A 16,983-nucleotide genomic window follows, 5' to 3' on the forward strand; every position below is an offset into this window, starting at 1 on the left:
TAGATGGTGACATACACCTATAGACATTGACATACACCTATAGACATTGACATACACCTATAAACGTTGACATACACCTATAAACATTGACATACACCTATAAACGTTGACATACACCTATAGACGGTGACATACACCTATAGATGGTGACATACACCTATAAACATTGACATACACCTATAAACATTGACATACACCTATAAACGTTGACATACACCTATAGACGGTGACATACACCTATAGATGGTGACATACACCTATAAACATTGACATACACCTATAAACATTGACATACACCTATAAACGTTGACATACACCTATAAACGTTGACATACACCTATAGACGGTGACATACACCTATAGATGGTGACATACACCTATAAACATTGACATACACCTATAAACGTTGACATACACCTATAAACGTTGACATACACCTATAAACGTTGACATACACCTATAAACGTTGACATACACCTATAGACGGTGACATACACCTATAGATGGTGACATACACCTATAAACATTGACATACACCTATAGACATTGACATACACCTATAAACACTTTTGTTGCTTGTTGCATCAGCCCATTTAAGTCAAACATCAATCAATCTTGGTTGGTCTGCTCTGTTGGTGCCTTGAAATAATTGTGTACAATGCTACAGTTCCGCACCAGCTGGTTTGACCTCTAGCTAGACTTCCCAGTCAATAACTATTTAGCAGAGGATACATGGAAATTGTGTAGAGTTGTCCCTATAATGACATTGTGATAAAGACACTAGCTAAGTAATAAATTAAATCTTTGATCTCTAGAGACTGTATGCAGTTAATTCACCAAATAAATTCAGGTTTCTAAAGCCACTAGTCAACCTACATTTAGATTACTAATGTTGGCAAAGTCAATTTAGAAAACAATATGAAGTAGAATTGTCTCTTGTCAACATGCGCTTAGGGTTAGTCAAACCTATTTATGATCATCTCAGTATAAGGATTTTGCTACATGCAATGCTCATTTTTGGAAATACTTTACTCTACATTCAAATTAATTCCAGTATGCGGCACTCGAAGTTTCTTGAAGCATTGCCATTTGGTAAGTGGGTGAAAGGCTGAATGTGAAAAGTAAACAAAAAATGTGAAAGGTATAAAAACCAAAAGTACCAGCGAGGGGTATCAGCTAATTAGTTTCAAATTCACTCAGACCAGGTTGAAGTAAGTTGCACCGCATGTGTTTAACGCTACCTCTGCTTGTCTACCTTCTATTTCCAGTTCTACCTCACATTCCATCCAGCATTTTATCCCACGTGCGAATTCCAATTCGACCAAGGATGGAAATTAGAACCGCTCAAATTCCCCGAGCGAAAGTTCAATTTCAGTTCGAAGAAGGTTTTTGTTCCTAGATTTTAATCGCTATAACTGGGCACACAAATGACAGACAGACATTCACATTTATATATATCGAATAAAATTAATAAGAATATAAACTAAGAATATAGAATAAGAATATACAAGTAGAATACTTAACTAGTTTGTTGTTTTTACATATCTCTTTTACATTGCATTTTAACGTTAAGTGTAATTAGCCGTAGGAATTATGGAGGAGTTATAGTAGGCTTTTAGGCTGTATAACCAATTGATTGAACTATAATGCATTTTTATTGAAATGTTTGATCTAGCATACAACAGGTTTCAACATACGAAGCAGTTCCAGGAATGAATTGACTTTGTATTTAAAGGTTTGACTGTACTTGTATTTCTCTCAGCTGACCAATCAGGAGTTTCTGATAGGAAATGTACATATCTATAGATAAGATGACATGCATCCAGTATCTGGAAAGTGACACTTTGCGCTTTGCACAGCACAACAGGAAGCTCGTGGAGTTGTCTGCCTACTATTATAATCATATGCCTGTCCGTAAAACTTTTTACATGTTTTGCTTACCTTGTTCCAAACCAGTTATTGTGTTAGCTTTTTTCTAGAAGCTCCAGCATTAGTTACATTATGCTTGCTGAAGTAGGCTGTACTGTACCTTCTGACATATTATAATTATTTGCATCTTCATGCATGTTGTAAACAAATTTTATAACCTCCATTCTATTTTAGGTGTTCGCAACTTGTTAAGCCAGAAGCATCCAGTAAGTTCCATTCTTGAGTATGCGCAGGCACGACACGTATCTGCATTGTTTGACGAGGTAGATGATAGTGGACCTGCTCATGTTAGAAGGTGAGACTATTGCTGCTTTAGATACTGAATAGCGCCTTCTGCAACATCTTTGCTTCTGCACCTAAGTACCATTTTAATCATTGCATGTTGGCAGCATTTCTGTCTCTCCACTTTGGCAGCATTTCTGCCTCTCTACTTTGGCAGCATTTCTGTCTCTCCACTTTGGCAGCATTTCTGTCTCTCCACTTGGGCAGCATTTCTGCCTTTCTGCTTTGGCAGCATTTCTGCCTCTCCGCTTTGGCAGCATTACTTTCTCTCCACGTTGGCAGCATTTCTGCCTCTCGACTTTGACAGCATTACTTTCTCTCCACTTCGGCAGAACTTCTGCCTTTTTGCTGTGGCAGCATTTCCGTCTCTTTACTTTGACAACATTTCCGTCTCTTTACTCTGACAGCATTTCTGGATTTCTTTATCAGCATACCTGCTGCAGCAGTTAAAATAGCTATTACTCTGTCTCTCTGTAAGTTTAGATCTAGAATCAACTGGATTGGTATGAAACAGAATTGCCTGCACGCTTTCTGAATTATACCCAATCTTTACAGCGCATAGACTGTTAGATCTATTATACCCAATCTTTACAGCGCATAGACTGGTAGATCTATTATACCCAATCTTTACAGCGCATAGACTGTTAGATCTATTATACCCAATCTTTACAGCGCATAGACTGGTAGATCTATTATACCCAATCTTTACAGTGCATAGACTGGTAGATCTATTATACCCAATCTTTACAGCGCATAGACTGTTAGATCTATTTAAATATAAATAAACATAAATATTGAAACGGATGCATTTTTTCTTATATATTTTTCTAACTTTAACGTTTTCTAACGTTTAAGTAACTTTGACATGTGCAGAATGTTGTCTGGAAACGCTAGTATCGTTATATTTTATTTGAAGATGTTACTGGTTTGTCCTTATCTTTGTCAAATTATTCATCTAATGCATAAACAATCAGGTGGAAGGATTCGTAATAATTGACAGCTTTTACTTGCCTTAAGTTTTGCATCACTTCAAAGCAAACCAATGAGAAGAGTCAGATTTTTATAGAGTAGATGGTATCACGCATCACGAGTGGTCTGAAAAAAGTTATAATTTTATTTTAAATTGTGAATAAAAAATGTTTCAAAGTCTATGATTCGCAAATAGCAGTAGCAAAATACTATCTTTTCTATACTGCCCAAAGGGTTCTAGTTTGTCTTGGCATTTGATGACTTTTGTTTAAACATACATGTAGTTGTACTGTTTATTGGCTAAGAGATACTGTTGATTTAGGTATGTGCTATTGGTTTTCCTTATGACCATTACACTGCCTGTATATCTCTCATTAGGTCATTATTATTTTTGTAGTATTCCTCAAATGAACCCTTCATGAAGTTTTCCCCAATCTTGGTTGTAGGAATCATGGTCTTGACCGCACTCTGCTCCTGTTTCTTATTCTGACTCATAACTTTATTCTGTTGTACACTTTGGATTTCACGTTAATAGCTGTCATCTATATAAGTTGTTTCTTTAGTTTTACCTATAGATGTATTGTTGATGGAACACCCTACCCATCAGCCACAGCTCGAACAAAGAAGGATGCAAAGAAGCATGCCGCTGAGTTAGCTCTCCGTGTGATAGCGGGCACCACGACACCAGCCACAGATGCTACAGCACCTGCATCGGGTGCCACAGCAGCAGTCTCTGATGTCATGGGGTCAGCTAGTAGCTATACTACGGTGTGTTACCTATTCGCCTATCCATAGTACTCACTCACTGCTTTGGCTTAGCGAGCTACTCACAGATCATGAGCTAGCATACATGTATGCTGAAGTTTAGCGCTCCCTTGTTACATAAATGCATTGCAGATTTATAAGATATTTATTAGCAATTCGAAATTGAAAGACATGATGCAAATATTACCCATCAGCAATGGGAAGGCAATGAGATTATGCTAGAACAATAGGTACTAATACTACTTGTAGGGAAAACTAAAAATTCACTACTTTCATTCAATGCCAGTAGGTATACATTTGTAGTAATGCAGCACATGCATGCAGCTGCTTAAAATATTTTTAGTCGAGTTTTTGATTGATCTTATTATTATTATTATTATTATTATTATTATTTGATTATATTTTGATTTTGATTTGATCTTTATCAACTCTCTTTTTCATTTGCACCGCTGACAGCTTTGACCTGCCACAAAAGTCTCACAACTGATTAACATTAAGTGTTGCGGTTTGATTGTTTTTTAATGTTCTAATGATAGCATTGCATCTAGAGGATTAATATGCAGTTATTGATATTACACTGTATATAGTCACACAAAATGTATGTAAAATTACACTATTTTGCATTTTTCTTGACCAGATCTAGACCCTGGTACCCTTGACCCTTGACCCTGGTACCCTTGACCCTTGACCCTGGTACCCTTGACCCTTGGTCTTTATCTTTTTTTCTATTTTTCTCTATTCAAGTTTGTTTTCAGTCTGAATAATGCTTTGAAATGCTTGAAGTATCTGTGAAAGTTATAAATACTGTTTGAATGGACCTTCTATAATCATTATCTATGCTGCTTCATTCATATGTAGAGCGCTCTTACTTTTACATTATCAACATCTTAGCCTAGTCTTACTCATAGATGTCTGTAGGAGTAATAGCAGGTAGTAAGTAGCAAGTTTAACCTAGTTCGAGGTCAAGTTTCATGTCTTAAGCATTTTCCTCACAAGCTTTCTGGTTGAATTGATGTATATTTTCACTTATACGTGGCCTAAAAACTGTTATTTTTATATGGTACTGCCTGTTATTGATGCCCCTTGAATGTACTTATTGGGTAATACTGAGGAAAGGGCATGATGTAGCTTTAGAGGTTAGACTGTGATTCACCGGAGCTGTTGGTAGGCTAATGGTATGCTCTTGCTTGACTCGTAGTTTTACAACATGTAGGCTGAGGGAGGAGCAGGCTCACTAAGTTCTGCCAGTGCAATGCCTTCTTTTCCAAGAACAGTTCCTCAAAAGAAAAGTGATCTAATAGCTAATGAAGTGTTTAAGAAGTTTGCTGAGGTGAAGGTTAACTGTCCAGCTGACCTTGGCAAGGTCATCCTTGCTGGCTTTATAATAGAGAATACTACCCAGTCAACATTCATTGTTGTTTCCCTGGGCACAGGTCTGTTTTGTTTTCTTTAATGTGGGTTTTCAGATGTGTTTACTTCTCGGTAATGCATGTTCACCTTGGTATGGATATCTGATTACCATAAAGCCCTTTAATCCAGGGCATGTGTTGCTGAGAATTGTGTAACACATAATTATATGTTTATGTGTGAATGGAAAATGAAGTTTCCATTCAACTATACCATTCAACATTACGGAGAAGTGAACACTACTATATAGTAGTATTCACTTCTCTGTGATATGTGCTTACCTTGGTACAGTAGTGTTTACATTTCTGTAATGTGTGCTTACCTTGGTACAGTAGTGTACTTTTTTAAACCATTTTACTTGCTGTGTGATTTTGCATGTGTATCGTGCTCTCTCTCATTTGGCTGTTTCTATCGACACAGGTGTATAGTTAATACCTAGATTATTTTTACTGCACCATGGTGCTCATGAAGTATAGTTAATAGCTAGATTATTTTTACTGCACCATGGTGCTCATGAAGTATAGTTAATAGCTAGATTACTTTTACTGCACCATGGTGCTCATGAAGTATAGTTAATAGCTAGATTACTTTTACTGCACCATGGTGCTCATGAAGTATAGTTAATAGCTAGATTACTTGTACTGCACCATGGTGCTCATGAAGTATAGTTAATAGCTAGATTACTTTTACTGCACCATGGTGCTCATAAAGCCAGTACTGAACTTTGTAGGTCAGAGAACAAATATAGAAATACATCATTGTAGACTGATATTTGGTTAACCTGTGTTCCCAGAGATTTTAGAACTCAGCCACAAATGTCCATGTTGATAACCATAACAATCTTAGATTTTTCTGTGCATCAAAATGATTAGATTGTTTCATTGTTACTTGATACTCAAATATCTTGCATACTGATTATAATTAATACTGACATAGCTGCATGGCAGAAGATTGTTGAGGACTCTCAGTAATAATTTTGTCATAATTCTGTTTTCACAAATCAAAGGCGAAACCCAAATGGTTGTTACTATCTTGTTACTGCATAATGTAACCTCTAAAATTTTGCTAATTGTTCAGAAATATTTTGAATATCTGGCACAGAGGCCTCGAGTTTCTAGTGATTTTCTGAACATAAGAGATTCTTATGGGGGCACACTTTGGGTACACAGTGAATGCTTCTCCTTTCTGAACCAATCTGTTGCTAATACCTTAGCTATTACCTTAACATAATACTGAGCATACATTTAATCTGAGAAAAGTGCAATGTTATTGATGTAGTATTGACATATTTACACTAGAGTTCTTTGACACACGGTTTTTACTTTTGATTTGAACCAGTATAATATTTGATGGTGTAGTCATTGCTGATAAGAAATTAATCCTTGGCACTTTCATTTCCTGTAAAATTATTAGCGAGCCAAGTTACTTGCAAATAAAATTGTAGCAGCTCTATAACACTAAGAAATAAGAAACGTTGAATTGCTAAAAAAAATTCAGGGGCTGCCCTTAACAATGGATTGTGAAAATCATTTCAACTCAGCATAAAGGCACGTGCACTTAGTGCTATTCAAGTCATGCTATCTCTCATTAATGAATAGATTAATCACTCACAAACCTGTGAACATAACCTTAGTGGGCTTGATGACCGAGTGATGCCACAATTTTTTCAGGGCAAACATTGTTGCTATACAACAAATTGAACACCACAATCTGGTGTAGTTTCTATTGGTGATTGTTTTACATGTAGGCAACAAGTGTTTGTCGGGGAAATACTTGTCCATACAAGGCACTGCTGTCAATGATTGCCATGCTGAAGTGATTGCAAAAAGGGGCTTACACAGGTGAGAAGATATGAATCGCTGTGCACCGTATTTTTATTTCTTTCCAAATTCTTAAAGAAATGACTGGTTGAATATAAAGATATTATTTGACTTTTTTGGCATTTTAGTTTCACAAGGACATGGTTTATATTAGACGATTAACAAATGCTATTTTTGTATTATCTTTTTTTTTGCGAAATTGCCGAACAACGATCGTTGTCAACTATTGGATATTTAATTGCCATAAAGCCCTTTAATCCAGCGCATGTTTTGCTGAGACTTGCTAACAATACCGTTGGTGTAAGTAACACTAATATAAGTAACACTAAGTTGGTGTAACACATAATTATATGTTTATGCGTGAATGGAAAATGAAGTTGCTAAGAATTTCTAGTTTAAATTCTCCCCAAGAGATTGTTGGCTGTAAATTCCTTATTGTTTTTACTGAAAAATATCTTTCTGTTGTTAGGTTTTTATACAAACAGCTACAATTTCACAAAGCAGACAAGGTCTCAATATTTGAAGATAACTCGTTGCAGCGACTAAAGGTCAAATCTAACCTAAAGCTTCATCTTTACATTTCTACAGCTCCTTGCGGAGACGGAGCGCTCTTCACCCACAAGTTAGTATTTTTATCCAGAGACTTGGCTAGAAAGAGAGGTTAGCTCAATCTTTGCAGATCTCTGATTAATGTATCATATTCTTACTAAGCGTGTCACACATGAGATTGTATATCCCATATTCCTACCAAGTATGTCACACATGAGATTGCATATCCCATATCCCTACCAAGTATGTTACACATGAGATTGTGTATCCCATATTCCTACCAAGTTTGTCACACGTGAGGTTGTATATCCCATATTCCTACCAAGTATTTCATACATAAGATTGTATATCCCATATCCCTACCAAGTTTGTCACAAATGAGATTGTATATCCCATATTCCTACCAAGTATTTCATACATGAGATTGTGTATCCCATATTCCTACCAAGTTTGTCACAAATGAGATTGTATATCCCATATTCTTATTAGTGGTATGGTGCAATTTTCAGCATCCCATGTACCAACAGAAATATCCTCTCCATAAATTGCTTCAATACAAAGTAAGGCATGTAATGACATTTTCATCTATGCATGCATTGCACATGTCCTGTTTCAGTGACTCGAATGCAGACTGGAGCCAGTACAGCCCAGATGACCCGCACTCCCCTATCATGGAACAAGCTAACCAAGGACAACTCCGATCAAAGATGGAAGTTGGTAAGTGTTATTTTCTAGTAACTTGGACGTATGAATATTTAAAATAGTCAGGTTTTTTTTTGAGTTGAGGAGCTTGTTATGGACCTGCAGGTTATCACAGAACCATTATTGGAGCGAATTTATATACAAACCTATGGCAGCTAACATGACTATTTTAATGTTTATGTTTTAGGCTAGAGATTTCCATAAATAACAACATTTGCCAAAATTATTAATTTTTAGTTCTTTTTCTTTTCTAAGGTTTTGACAACTCCAATTTTAGTTTCTTTTCACTGTGTTTTTCATCTATTAGTAGTTTTGGACTATTGGTTAATTGTTTTATGTTACTAGCCTTATTTAGGGCTGAAGTGTTATCAAACCTTAGCTTTCACAAACAGTTTTGGAACTTTAAAAATATTTTTAAAAAAAGCATGAATGTTAGAATTCAGAGGTGTTCTTTTGTGGCATCCGCAAGCAGTTACCACACTAATCTGTACAAATCATGAACTTTTTATCTTTCCCACTTTGTCTGTTATAAATATTAATACGCCATGGTCATTTATTCAGATTCTGTTGAAATTGTGCTTTTTAAAACTTGTTTTGCTACAAATATAGCAACCATGTCCAGCTTGTACTTGTTTAATTTTGTTTGATATTATTTAAAAAGTAATTTTTACATATGAAGTACTGGAGCAACAAATAGTCTTTTACAGGCATGCAAAGACATACAATTGCTTAATTTAGCCAAAAAACATTTTGATTACTATAGATATTTCTTCACTATTCTCAAATTGAATTTTTTATGCAATTTAACTCAAGTGAACGAGAATGTTTGTATATTTTACTTGGAGCATTTGTAACAGTAGATACCATACAGTGAGTATAATATATCAACAACTGATGAATCTTTGAATGTCACATCAATAAAGAAGTATGGCATCATCTACACACGGGTGACAATTGGTAGGCTGTTATTTTTATTTTGCTGCCAGAATAAATACTAAAACTAGTAAGAAGGTATTACATCATCAGCCAAATATTCAAGGTTTTCTGTGGTTTATGGCTTTAGTGAATTTTTCTCTTAAAACTAGTTTGCTAAATATGAAAATTGTTTTCCCTGTAATAAAAGGCCATGAAAACCTAACTTCTTTAAGGGGAGAACTGGTGATTATTGGGGCTGTCCTTGGCTGCATGATTGTTGAGTTTGCTGTTATATGTACAGTAGACGCTACTACAATGTAAATACGTAATCTGTTCTCGGAATTTTCACGTTATAGGAATTATAAGTTATACGAACAGTGAAATACATGTAAACTGCCTAATCTGTTCAAGGATCTTTCCAAACTCACCCCTTTGGGAATACAAAAAAAACTATGGTTAACTTTTTAATTTGTTGGCTGTATTGTAACTGTAATATTATTAGTTTACATCGACAACTTGTCTCCTTTTCCTGATCAATTTCACTGGTTTCATAGACAATGATGCAGTTATTTTACAATAAGTTGATGGGCAACGCACATATTCGACGTCCATTTCCTAAACATTTGTTCATTATTTTCTAGACAGGAGTCTATTCTGGATAGTAAAACTAATAGAAAATATTTTATACATTTATATCTATAATAAAGCAAAACAAAATATTTTACTGTAAAAAGAGTGATGTCTACCTGTTCGTTGTCTATCTGTATTTAGGGGTCAAGGTTAGGATAAAAAATAACTTTCGTCGATACTCCCAACTCATGACATTCAGATCGTTAGACCAACACTGCAACACCTGCACCAATTGATCGCCTTTTAGTATTTATTGACAATTGTGCAGCTACCTAATCTCTGTTTTGTCGACACATCTGACGATCTATCACGACGAACTAAAATTTCATGGAAGTTTATATAGTTGTACATACATGTATATATAATAGATATATGTAACGTTATGTGTACGTCGTTTTTTCTCTCACAGGTGTGGTGAGACATGTTACCATTCAAATCGAATTTGAGAAGTTGCCTCTACTTGACACACTACGTTATATGGAATTTTTTACGTAGTGCGAAGCAGACTTGAGATAAATTTTTCACGTGTTCTGCAATTTGCATTATAAAATTATAAAAATGCCGACTGTATTTAGTATGCTCTACAGGTATACAACTGTTTATATTCAATCCAAGCTTTACGCTCACTATTGGGGCATTTGGTTTTAAACAAAACATCCCATAAAACTCTTGCTTATAGGAAACAGTTGCTTTGCCATAATACTGCAAACACAGATATGAAATGGCAGATATTTGTGGACCTGTCATTCATGCGGATAGCTAGTGGTATCCATTTATGCAGGAGAGGGAACGATTCCTACAAGTGATTCTCCGATGCAGACAGCTGATGGAATCAAACAAGGTGACAGACTGAAGACAATGTCTTGTAGTGACAAGATATGCAAGTGGAATGTGTTGGGTGTGCAAGGCACCCTCCTGAGCGATCTTATAGAGCCCATCTACATTACTTCGCTTGTACTTGGTGAGCAGCTGCTTCCTTCATTCAGTGCCTATTTTAGGTTGGGTTATTGATGGCTTTAGTTCAGTCAGGAGTTTGTTGAGAACCACATCGCATGCGATGTCAGGATGCATGGAGTGCCAAAGAGCTGGATGGGGTTAGAAATTGTACAGAACTGAGGATGTTTTTCGATTTCTTAAGATCAAAAAGATGAAAGACAAAGGATCTGAAAAAGGGCTGTAGTGGAATAGAGCACGCGAAAAACATTTGTTTAGACCTATGTATATCTGTAATGATGGATCACCTGTAATGGCTTAGCCACTCTGAGTTTAGACCTATGTATATCTGTAATGATGGATCACCTGTAATGGCTTAGCCACTCTGAGTTTAGACCTATGTATATCTGTAATGATGGACTTGTAATGGCTTAGCCACTCTGAGTTTAGACCTATGTATATCTGTAATGATGGATCACCTGTAATGGCTTAGCCACTCTGAGTTTAGACCTATGTATATCTGTAATGATGGATCACCTGTAATGGCTTAGCCACTCTGAGTTTAGACCTATGTATATCTGTAATGATGGACCTGTAATGGCTTAGCCACTCTGAGTTTAGACCTATGTATATCTGTAATGATGGATCACCTGTAATGGCTTAGCCACTCTGAGTTTAGACCTATGTATATCTGTAATGATGGACCTGTAATGGCTTAGCCACTCTGAGTTTAGACCTATGTATATCTGTAATGATGGATCACCTGTAATGGCTTAGCCACTCTGAGTTTAGACCTATGTATATCTGTAATGATGGATCACCTGTAATGGCTTAGCCACTCTGAGTTTAGACCTATGTATATCTGTAATGATGGATCACCTGTAATGGCTTAGCCACTCTGAGTTTAGACCTATGTATATCTGTAATGATGGACCTGTAATGGCTTATCCACTCTGAGTTTAGACCTATGTATATCTGTAATGATGGATCACCTGTAATGGCTTAGCCACTCTGAGTTTAGACCTATGTATATCTGTAATGATGGATCACCTGTAATGGCTTAGCCACTCTGAGTTTAGACCTATGTATATCTGTAATGATGGATCACCTGTAATGGCTTAGCCACTCTGAGTTTAGACCTATGTATATCTGTAATGATGGATCACCTGTAATGGCTTAGCCACTCTGAGTTTAGACCTATGTATATCTGTAATGATGGATCACCTGTAATGGCTTAGCCACTCTGAGTTTAGACCTATGTATATCTGTAATGATGGACCTGTAATGGCTTAGCCACTCTGATGGGCTCTAACCGATTCGACATTTGCTCACTCTCGTGTACACAATAAATGCAAACATGTCAAAAAATTTTACAATTGTGATGCATATGCCACTAAAATCATAAGGTCTTACGTATGTCCTAAATTTCTTATGCATAGAGAATCCGAAGTTGTAGGATGATGGAGGCTATCTAGCTGGTATCATCACTAGCCTAAAAGGTAGTATATAAGAAGTTAATGGTGGTTTGCAATTGCGTTAATCAAATAAGTTGGAAAATGGTGCTACTTAGATTAAACTTTTAGTTTATAATTTGAAGATGTTATTCTAAATAAATCTGACCCTCTATCATTCTGACTGTTGGGGTAGTCTTTACCCTTCTATCATACTGACCCATACCTGCCAACTCTCACGCATTGGGCGTGAGACTCACGCAATCACCCCAAAGAAAAAATGAAAATGCGCGAGATTTTTTCCCCCATTTCCACAATTTTATATATACTATCATTGATACATCAATTGCCCCAAAACCAAATCTCACGCATTGCCCCACTCTTGGGTAGGCAGGCCTGTACTGACCATTGTAGTGGTCTTTATCTCTCTATCATACTGACCATTGTAGTGGTATCTATCGACTACAATGTCCACTACAATATCTTTCTATCATACTGACCATTGTTACAGTAGTGGTCTCTATACTTTTATCATACTGGTTATTGTAGTGGTATATGCCCTATTATAATGACCATTATAGTGGACTCTATCGTACTCTTTACGTACTGACCATGTTGGTTACAAAATAGCAGTTACTAAGGTAAGTTCAGTTTTTAATTTTAGTCTTTGCTATTTCAACCTGCATTAATTTAAGCATCTTCATTTTTGCATTGTAAGAAATTCATATTAATCTCCATTACTACCTACCGAATTTAGTAATAATAATAATACTAGAGGTAGTCTAAAGGTGTGTAAACTATCTTATAATAGACTCTAGATTATAGTCTATTTATAGATTATGCTAAAAATCATAATGGTTTAGCCTATTTTGTGGAACGTTTTCCTTGCTTCAGGTGTTACTGTATTTCGTGATTTGCCAAATATTTTCAAATCATTAATTTCAACGTTTTGTAATTAAGGATTCGAACTGTGAACATCAAGTAATGATTAGATCTGCTAATATGTATGTACAGCTTGTTTGATTTTCGTAAAATGAGTTTCAACGGGTTTAGTCTCACGGCAATGAAAACGTTAATTTCGTGTTCATTCGTGCTCGGCTACGTATCATGTACAACATCGAGTGCAAATAATTTTTTGTAACACTCGGCGGTCGAGCTACCGATATTCGCCATTTCTGTTGGTTTTGCAGAACATGTCAAACAGTATTGCGTTATCTAAAAGACTCGAACTTGCGGTGGGCAAAACCGTCACTTGTCGAGTTAGATCAAACAACATCGCGACACGTACGAGCAGGGCTGAGCCGTTTTGCACGTCGTTATAATTGACTTTAATTACCAATGTAACCAGTCAGGTCGTATGGTGTAGTGGTTATCACGTCTGCTTAACACGCAGAAGGTCGCGGGTTCGAAACCCGCTATGACCTACGATTTTTTTTTTAAATTTTTTTATTGTCAGCAATCACGAAAAGAACAAATCAATGTCAGCTAAAAACATGCAGTTATTCACTTGAAAACGCAAATGTTCACTTGTGTCACTAGCCAGAACTTCACCTGAAATATAGGAAGTAATTTGACTTACAAGAACTTATCTAAAACAATGTATAGTGTACAATAGCTGATATGTTGGAATGGAAAGATCACTCACGGGCTAACATCTGATCCTTTTTTAGCTGAAGTCCTCACGATTTATGACCAAGTCGTTTTTGGTTACGGATTCATTAAAAATGACGGCCCCGAATAAGTATAATACACTATGCTATCTTATTGAAGGTCAACTCTTCAACCCTGGATACCTGTCAAGAGCTCTTTGCTGCAGGATTGGCGAGAATCCTCTTCCAAAAAGTAGCAGGTTTCATTTGGAACACATCAGAATTGATCGCACTAGTAAGATATCCTGTATTTAATGGCACTGTGTAGTTGGTACAATTTACTACAATGAGCAAAATCAAAAAGAATATAATGTGAATTGAGCAAGTGGAAGCCCTGTTGATTCTCCTGAGTGAACCACCTCCATTTTGTGGTCATTTGAATGTGAATATTTATTCAACAATATTGTGATATGTATTGCAAAAAATTTTAGGGTAGTAGTTTGAAAAAGAGCTTTTCAGTTGATGAAAGAGTTGGTTGCCTGTACCCATGTTGGCAATCATGGTGCTAAACTAGAATCATCTTTCAATGGTAATTTGGAGTCTTGGTATCCAAAAAATACATCGACCTTAACAACGAATGTATAGTTGAAAGAACATCAATGATGACCAGGCTATAGACAACAATAAAACTTGACTAGAATGCATGCTCAGAATGGCACTTGATGTAAGATAATAGAAAACTCCACAAAAGTTCATTTTTGTTGACAACTCTTTAGAGTAAAAGCACACATCAAAATATTATTTTCCTTTGGTGAATAAGTGTGTTAGTATATGAGACTGATTGGGAAAGAGCTATTTGGTTTAAACGTTCATGTTTCTGATTAATATTTTCTTTTATGTCTTTGCTAAACTCAAATATCCATGTTTATAAATGTTTGTAAGCTACTACGTAAAAATGTAATGCAATCTCTTTTAAATCACATCAAGAAAGGGCTTCAGAAAATATTGACTTGCGATTATCTTCTCTTTACTGCATACTAGTTATATATGGAGGTTAGCTAGCAATATCTAGGTGTACAGGTCGACACTAGGTCAATTTTCATAATCAGTGTTTGACCCCCCTGGAGTTATTACTTACTCATCTCCTTTCAATGTTGCAAACTTCAGGCACACTCACTATATTTCGTGATTTGATGTTTGCAGAAGTCAAATTCATTCTTTATTTCATTTTGATGCATTGTAACAGCTGTACTGACATCAAAACTTTATAATTTTGATGTTTTCTCTCAGTGCTGGTAAAATATTGACCTAATGCTGCTTTATAGTTGACGCCAGTCCAAAAAAATGAAAGCATGTCACGGACTCGCATTTGAATTAGGTCAACTTTTGGCAATTGCTCCTTACCCATAATCTTATGTAAGATATTTTCGAAGGACTCCATATGACCACGCTCAGTTTTGGTTGAATTTAAACTTGTTCCCTCGTTCAAAAGGTCATCTTAATTTCAATCCTTGCATTATTTTTCTAAATGAGAGTGTTTATAGAGTATAATTTGGCAAAGAAACAGGCTGAACTGAGATTTTTATTCAGTACACTTATAATTAGAAATCCTATTGTAATATTTTCACAAATTTATAATAATGATTTATGGACTAACAAAAAGTGCTGTGATTCAGGTGAGACGCTACCTCGGTCAACAGCTAAATCTAAACCGGTGAGTCTCAATTGGGCGGGCTATGACAATCACGTAGAACTGTTGACAGCTGAGACAGGTACCATCATTCCTCTGAGCAGGTGGGAATTGTCTTCTCCACAGTATGTTGGTCTATTGTAAATTAGGTGTAGCTCCGTCATTCATCAAACTATTGTATTATTGTGGTATCCAATAGACACGTTATAGGGAATAAAACTCGTGGTATTGAAGTTCATCCATGGCAGACACTTTGATGAACTGGTGATTCATGCTATCTTACTAAAAAAAACTATTATTTGTTGTGTCACCAAGTTCCTTGTGCAGGGGAAATTGGTGTAAACTTTGTAATATGTCATTAATTAAAATGTTTACAGATTTTACCCACATTGATTTGTCACCTTTTCTGGGTATTGTTTTAGATTGTATTTAACGTGATACAAGTACTGAAAGTGGATAGGTATAAAGCCATGCATGTGATACGAACAAATTATGACACACTATTTAGGTTATCAATGAGATAGAGGTAATGAGACAGAAGGTAGCCTTGGGAACCTGGCTGAAAATTACAGTGATACAAGAAATTGACTTGCTAATGCAAAATAGAAATTACATTTTTTATTTTACTTATGTGCTCTTCTTGCTCTGTATTATGCTTCATCTCAGCGTGTAAAGACTATATCATGTAACAGGCGCCCTCTTTCTCTTGTTGAAGTGATGAGTCCGGCAGTTCAGAGTCTCGGTTATGTAAGAAAAGCCTCTTCGCTATGTACAACCAACTGCGGAATCAGGAGCCACTGTACTACCAGGAAGCTAAAGACAAGATTACCGATTATAAAGAAGTTAAAGGAATTTTGTATCAGAGATTCTTTGACAATGGACTGGGTAGATGGCTCCAAAAACCGCTGGAGACCAATATGTTCAAATAGACGCTCAAGCAGTTTTTCCTCCGTTGTTAGTTCGTCCAATGTTTATATTTATGGTCTTTGGCAGCAAACTGAATTATTTTGTCTATTTATATTCATGATCTTCCAAAGATTGTTTGTTATATTTTCTAATTCTTAGTGTCTAAAATTTATTGTACAATGTATTTTTATGACTCCATTGTTTTTGTTACAATTGCGAGAAAATTCGTTGCGTTTTTATGTCACCTCACAATCTCCTGTTCAAATTTTTTTCTTGCTAATTAAAATCTAATTGTAGTTTACGTGTAATTTAGGTTGCTTTATGTTAACACTTGGTTTTTCAACATTTTACTACCGTCTACGACTCTACGATAATATTTATGAGCAGAAAGAAAAGCTGAGATCAGGTAAAAAATAACATTGAAAAAACAGGTAAGTTTATTGTTT

General features: G+C 35.9%; 1 protein-coding gene and 1 non-coding gene across 2 annotated transcripts in view; both read left to right on the forward strand.

The window, feature by feature from the left end:
* Positions 1 to 16,579, forward strand: part of LOC137393998 (double-stranded RNA-specific adenosine deaminase-like) — a 28,457-nt gene extending 11,878 nt beyond the window's left edge. Inside the window, exons 5-14 of the mRNA XM_068080713.1 lie at positions 2,104 to 2,224; positions 3,744 to 3,948; positions 5,159 to 5,378; positions 7,100 to 7,193; positions 7,642 to 7,794; positions 8,338 to 8,438; positions 10,750 to 10,929; positions 14,123 to 14,236; positions 15,618 to 15,735; positions 16,347 to 16,579. Of these exons, the coding sequence (XP_067936814.1) occupies positions 2,104 to 2,224; positions 3,744 to 3,948; positions 5,159 to 5,378; positions 7,100 to 7,193; positions 7,642 to 7,794; positions 8,338 to 8,438; positions 10,750 to 10,929; positions 14,123 to 14,236; positions 15,618 to 15,735; positions 16,347 to 16,560 (1,520 nt within the window). The 3' untranslated portion in view covers positions 16,561 to 16,579. The remainder of the gene's footprint in view (positions 1 to 2,103; positions 2,225 to 3,743; positions 3,949 to 5,158; positions 5,379 to 7,099; positions 7,194 to 7,641; positions 7,795 to 8,337; positions 8,439 to 10,749; positions 10,930 to 14,122; positions 14,237 to 15,617; positions 15,736 to 16,346) is intronic.
* On the forward strand, positions 13,704 to 13,776 carry Trnav-aac (transfer RNA valine (anticodon AAC)). The gene has a single exon. It is a non-coding gene; the product is annotated as a tRNA-Val (tRNA).
* Positions 16,580 to 16,983: the final 404 nt, after the last annotated feature.

The sequence above is a fragment of the Watersipora subatra genome, chromosome 4, assembly GCF_963576615.1.
Source record: "Watersipora subatra chromosome 4, tzWatSuba1.1, whole genome shotgun sequence".
In the NCBI taxonomy this organism is placed as follows: domain Eukaryota; kingdom Metazoa; phylum Bryozoa; class Gymnolaemata; order Cheilostomatida; family Watersiporidae; genus Watersipora; species Watersipora subatra.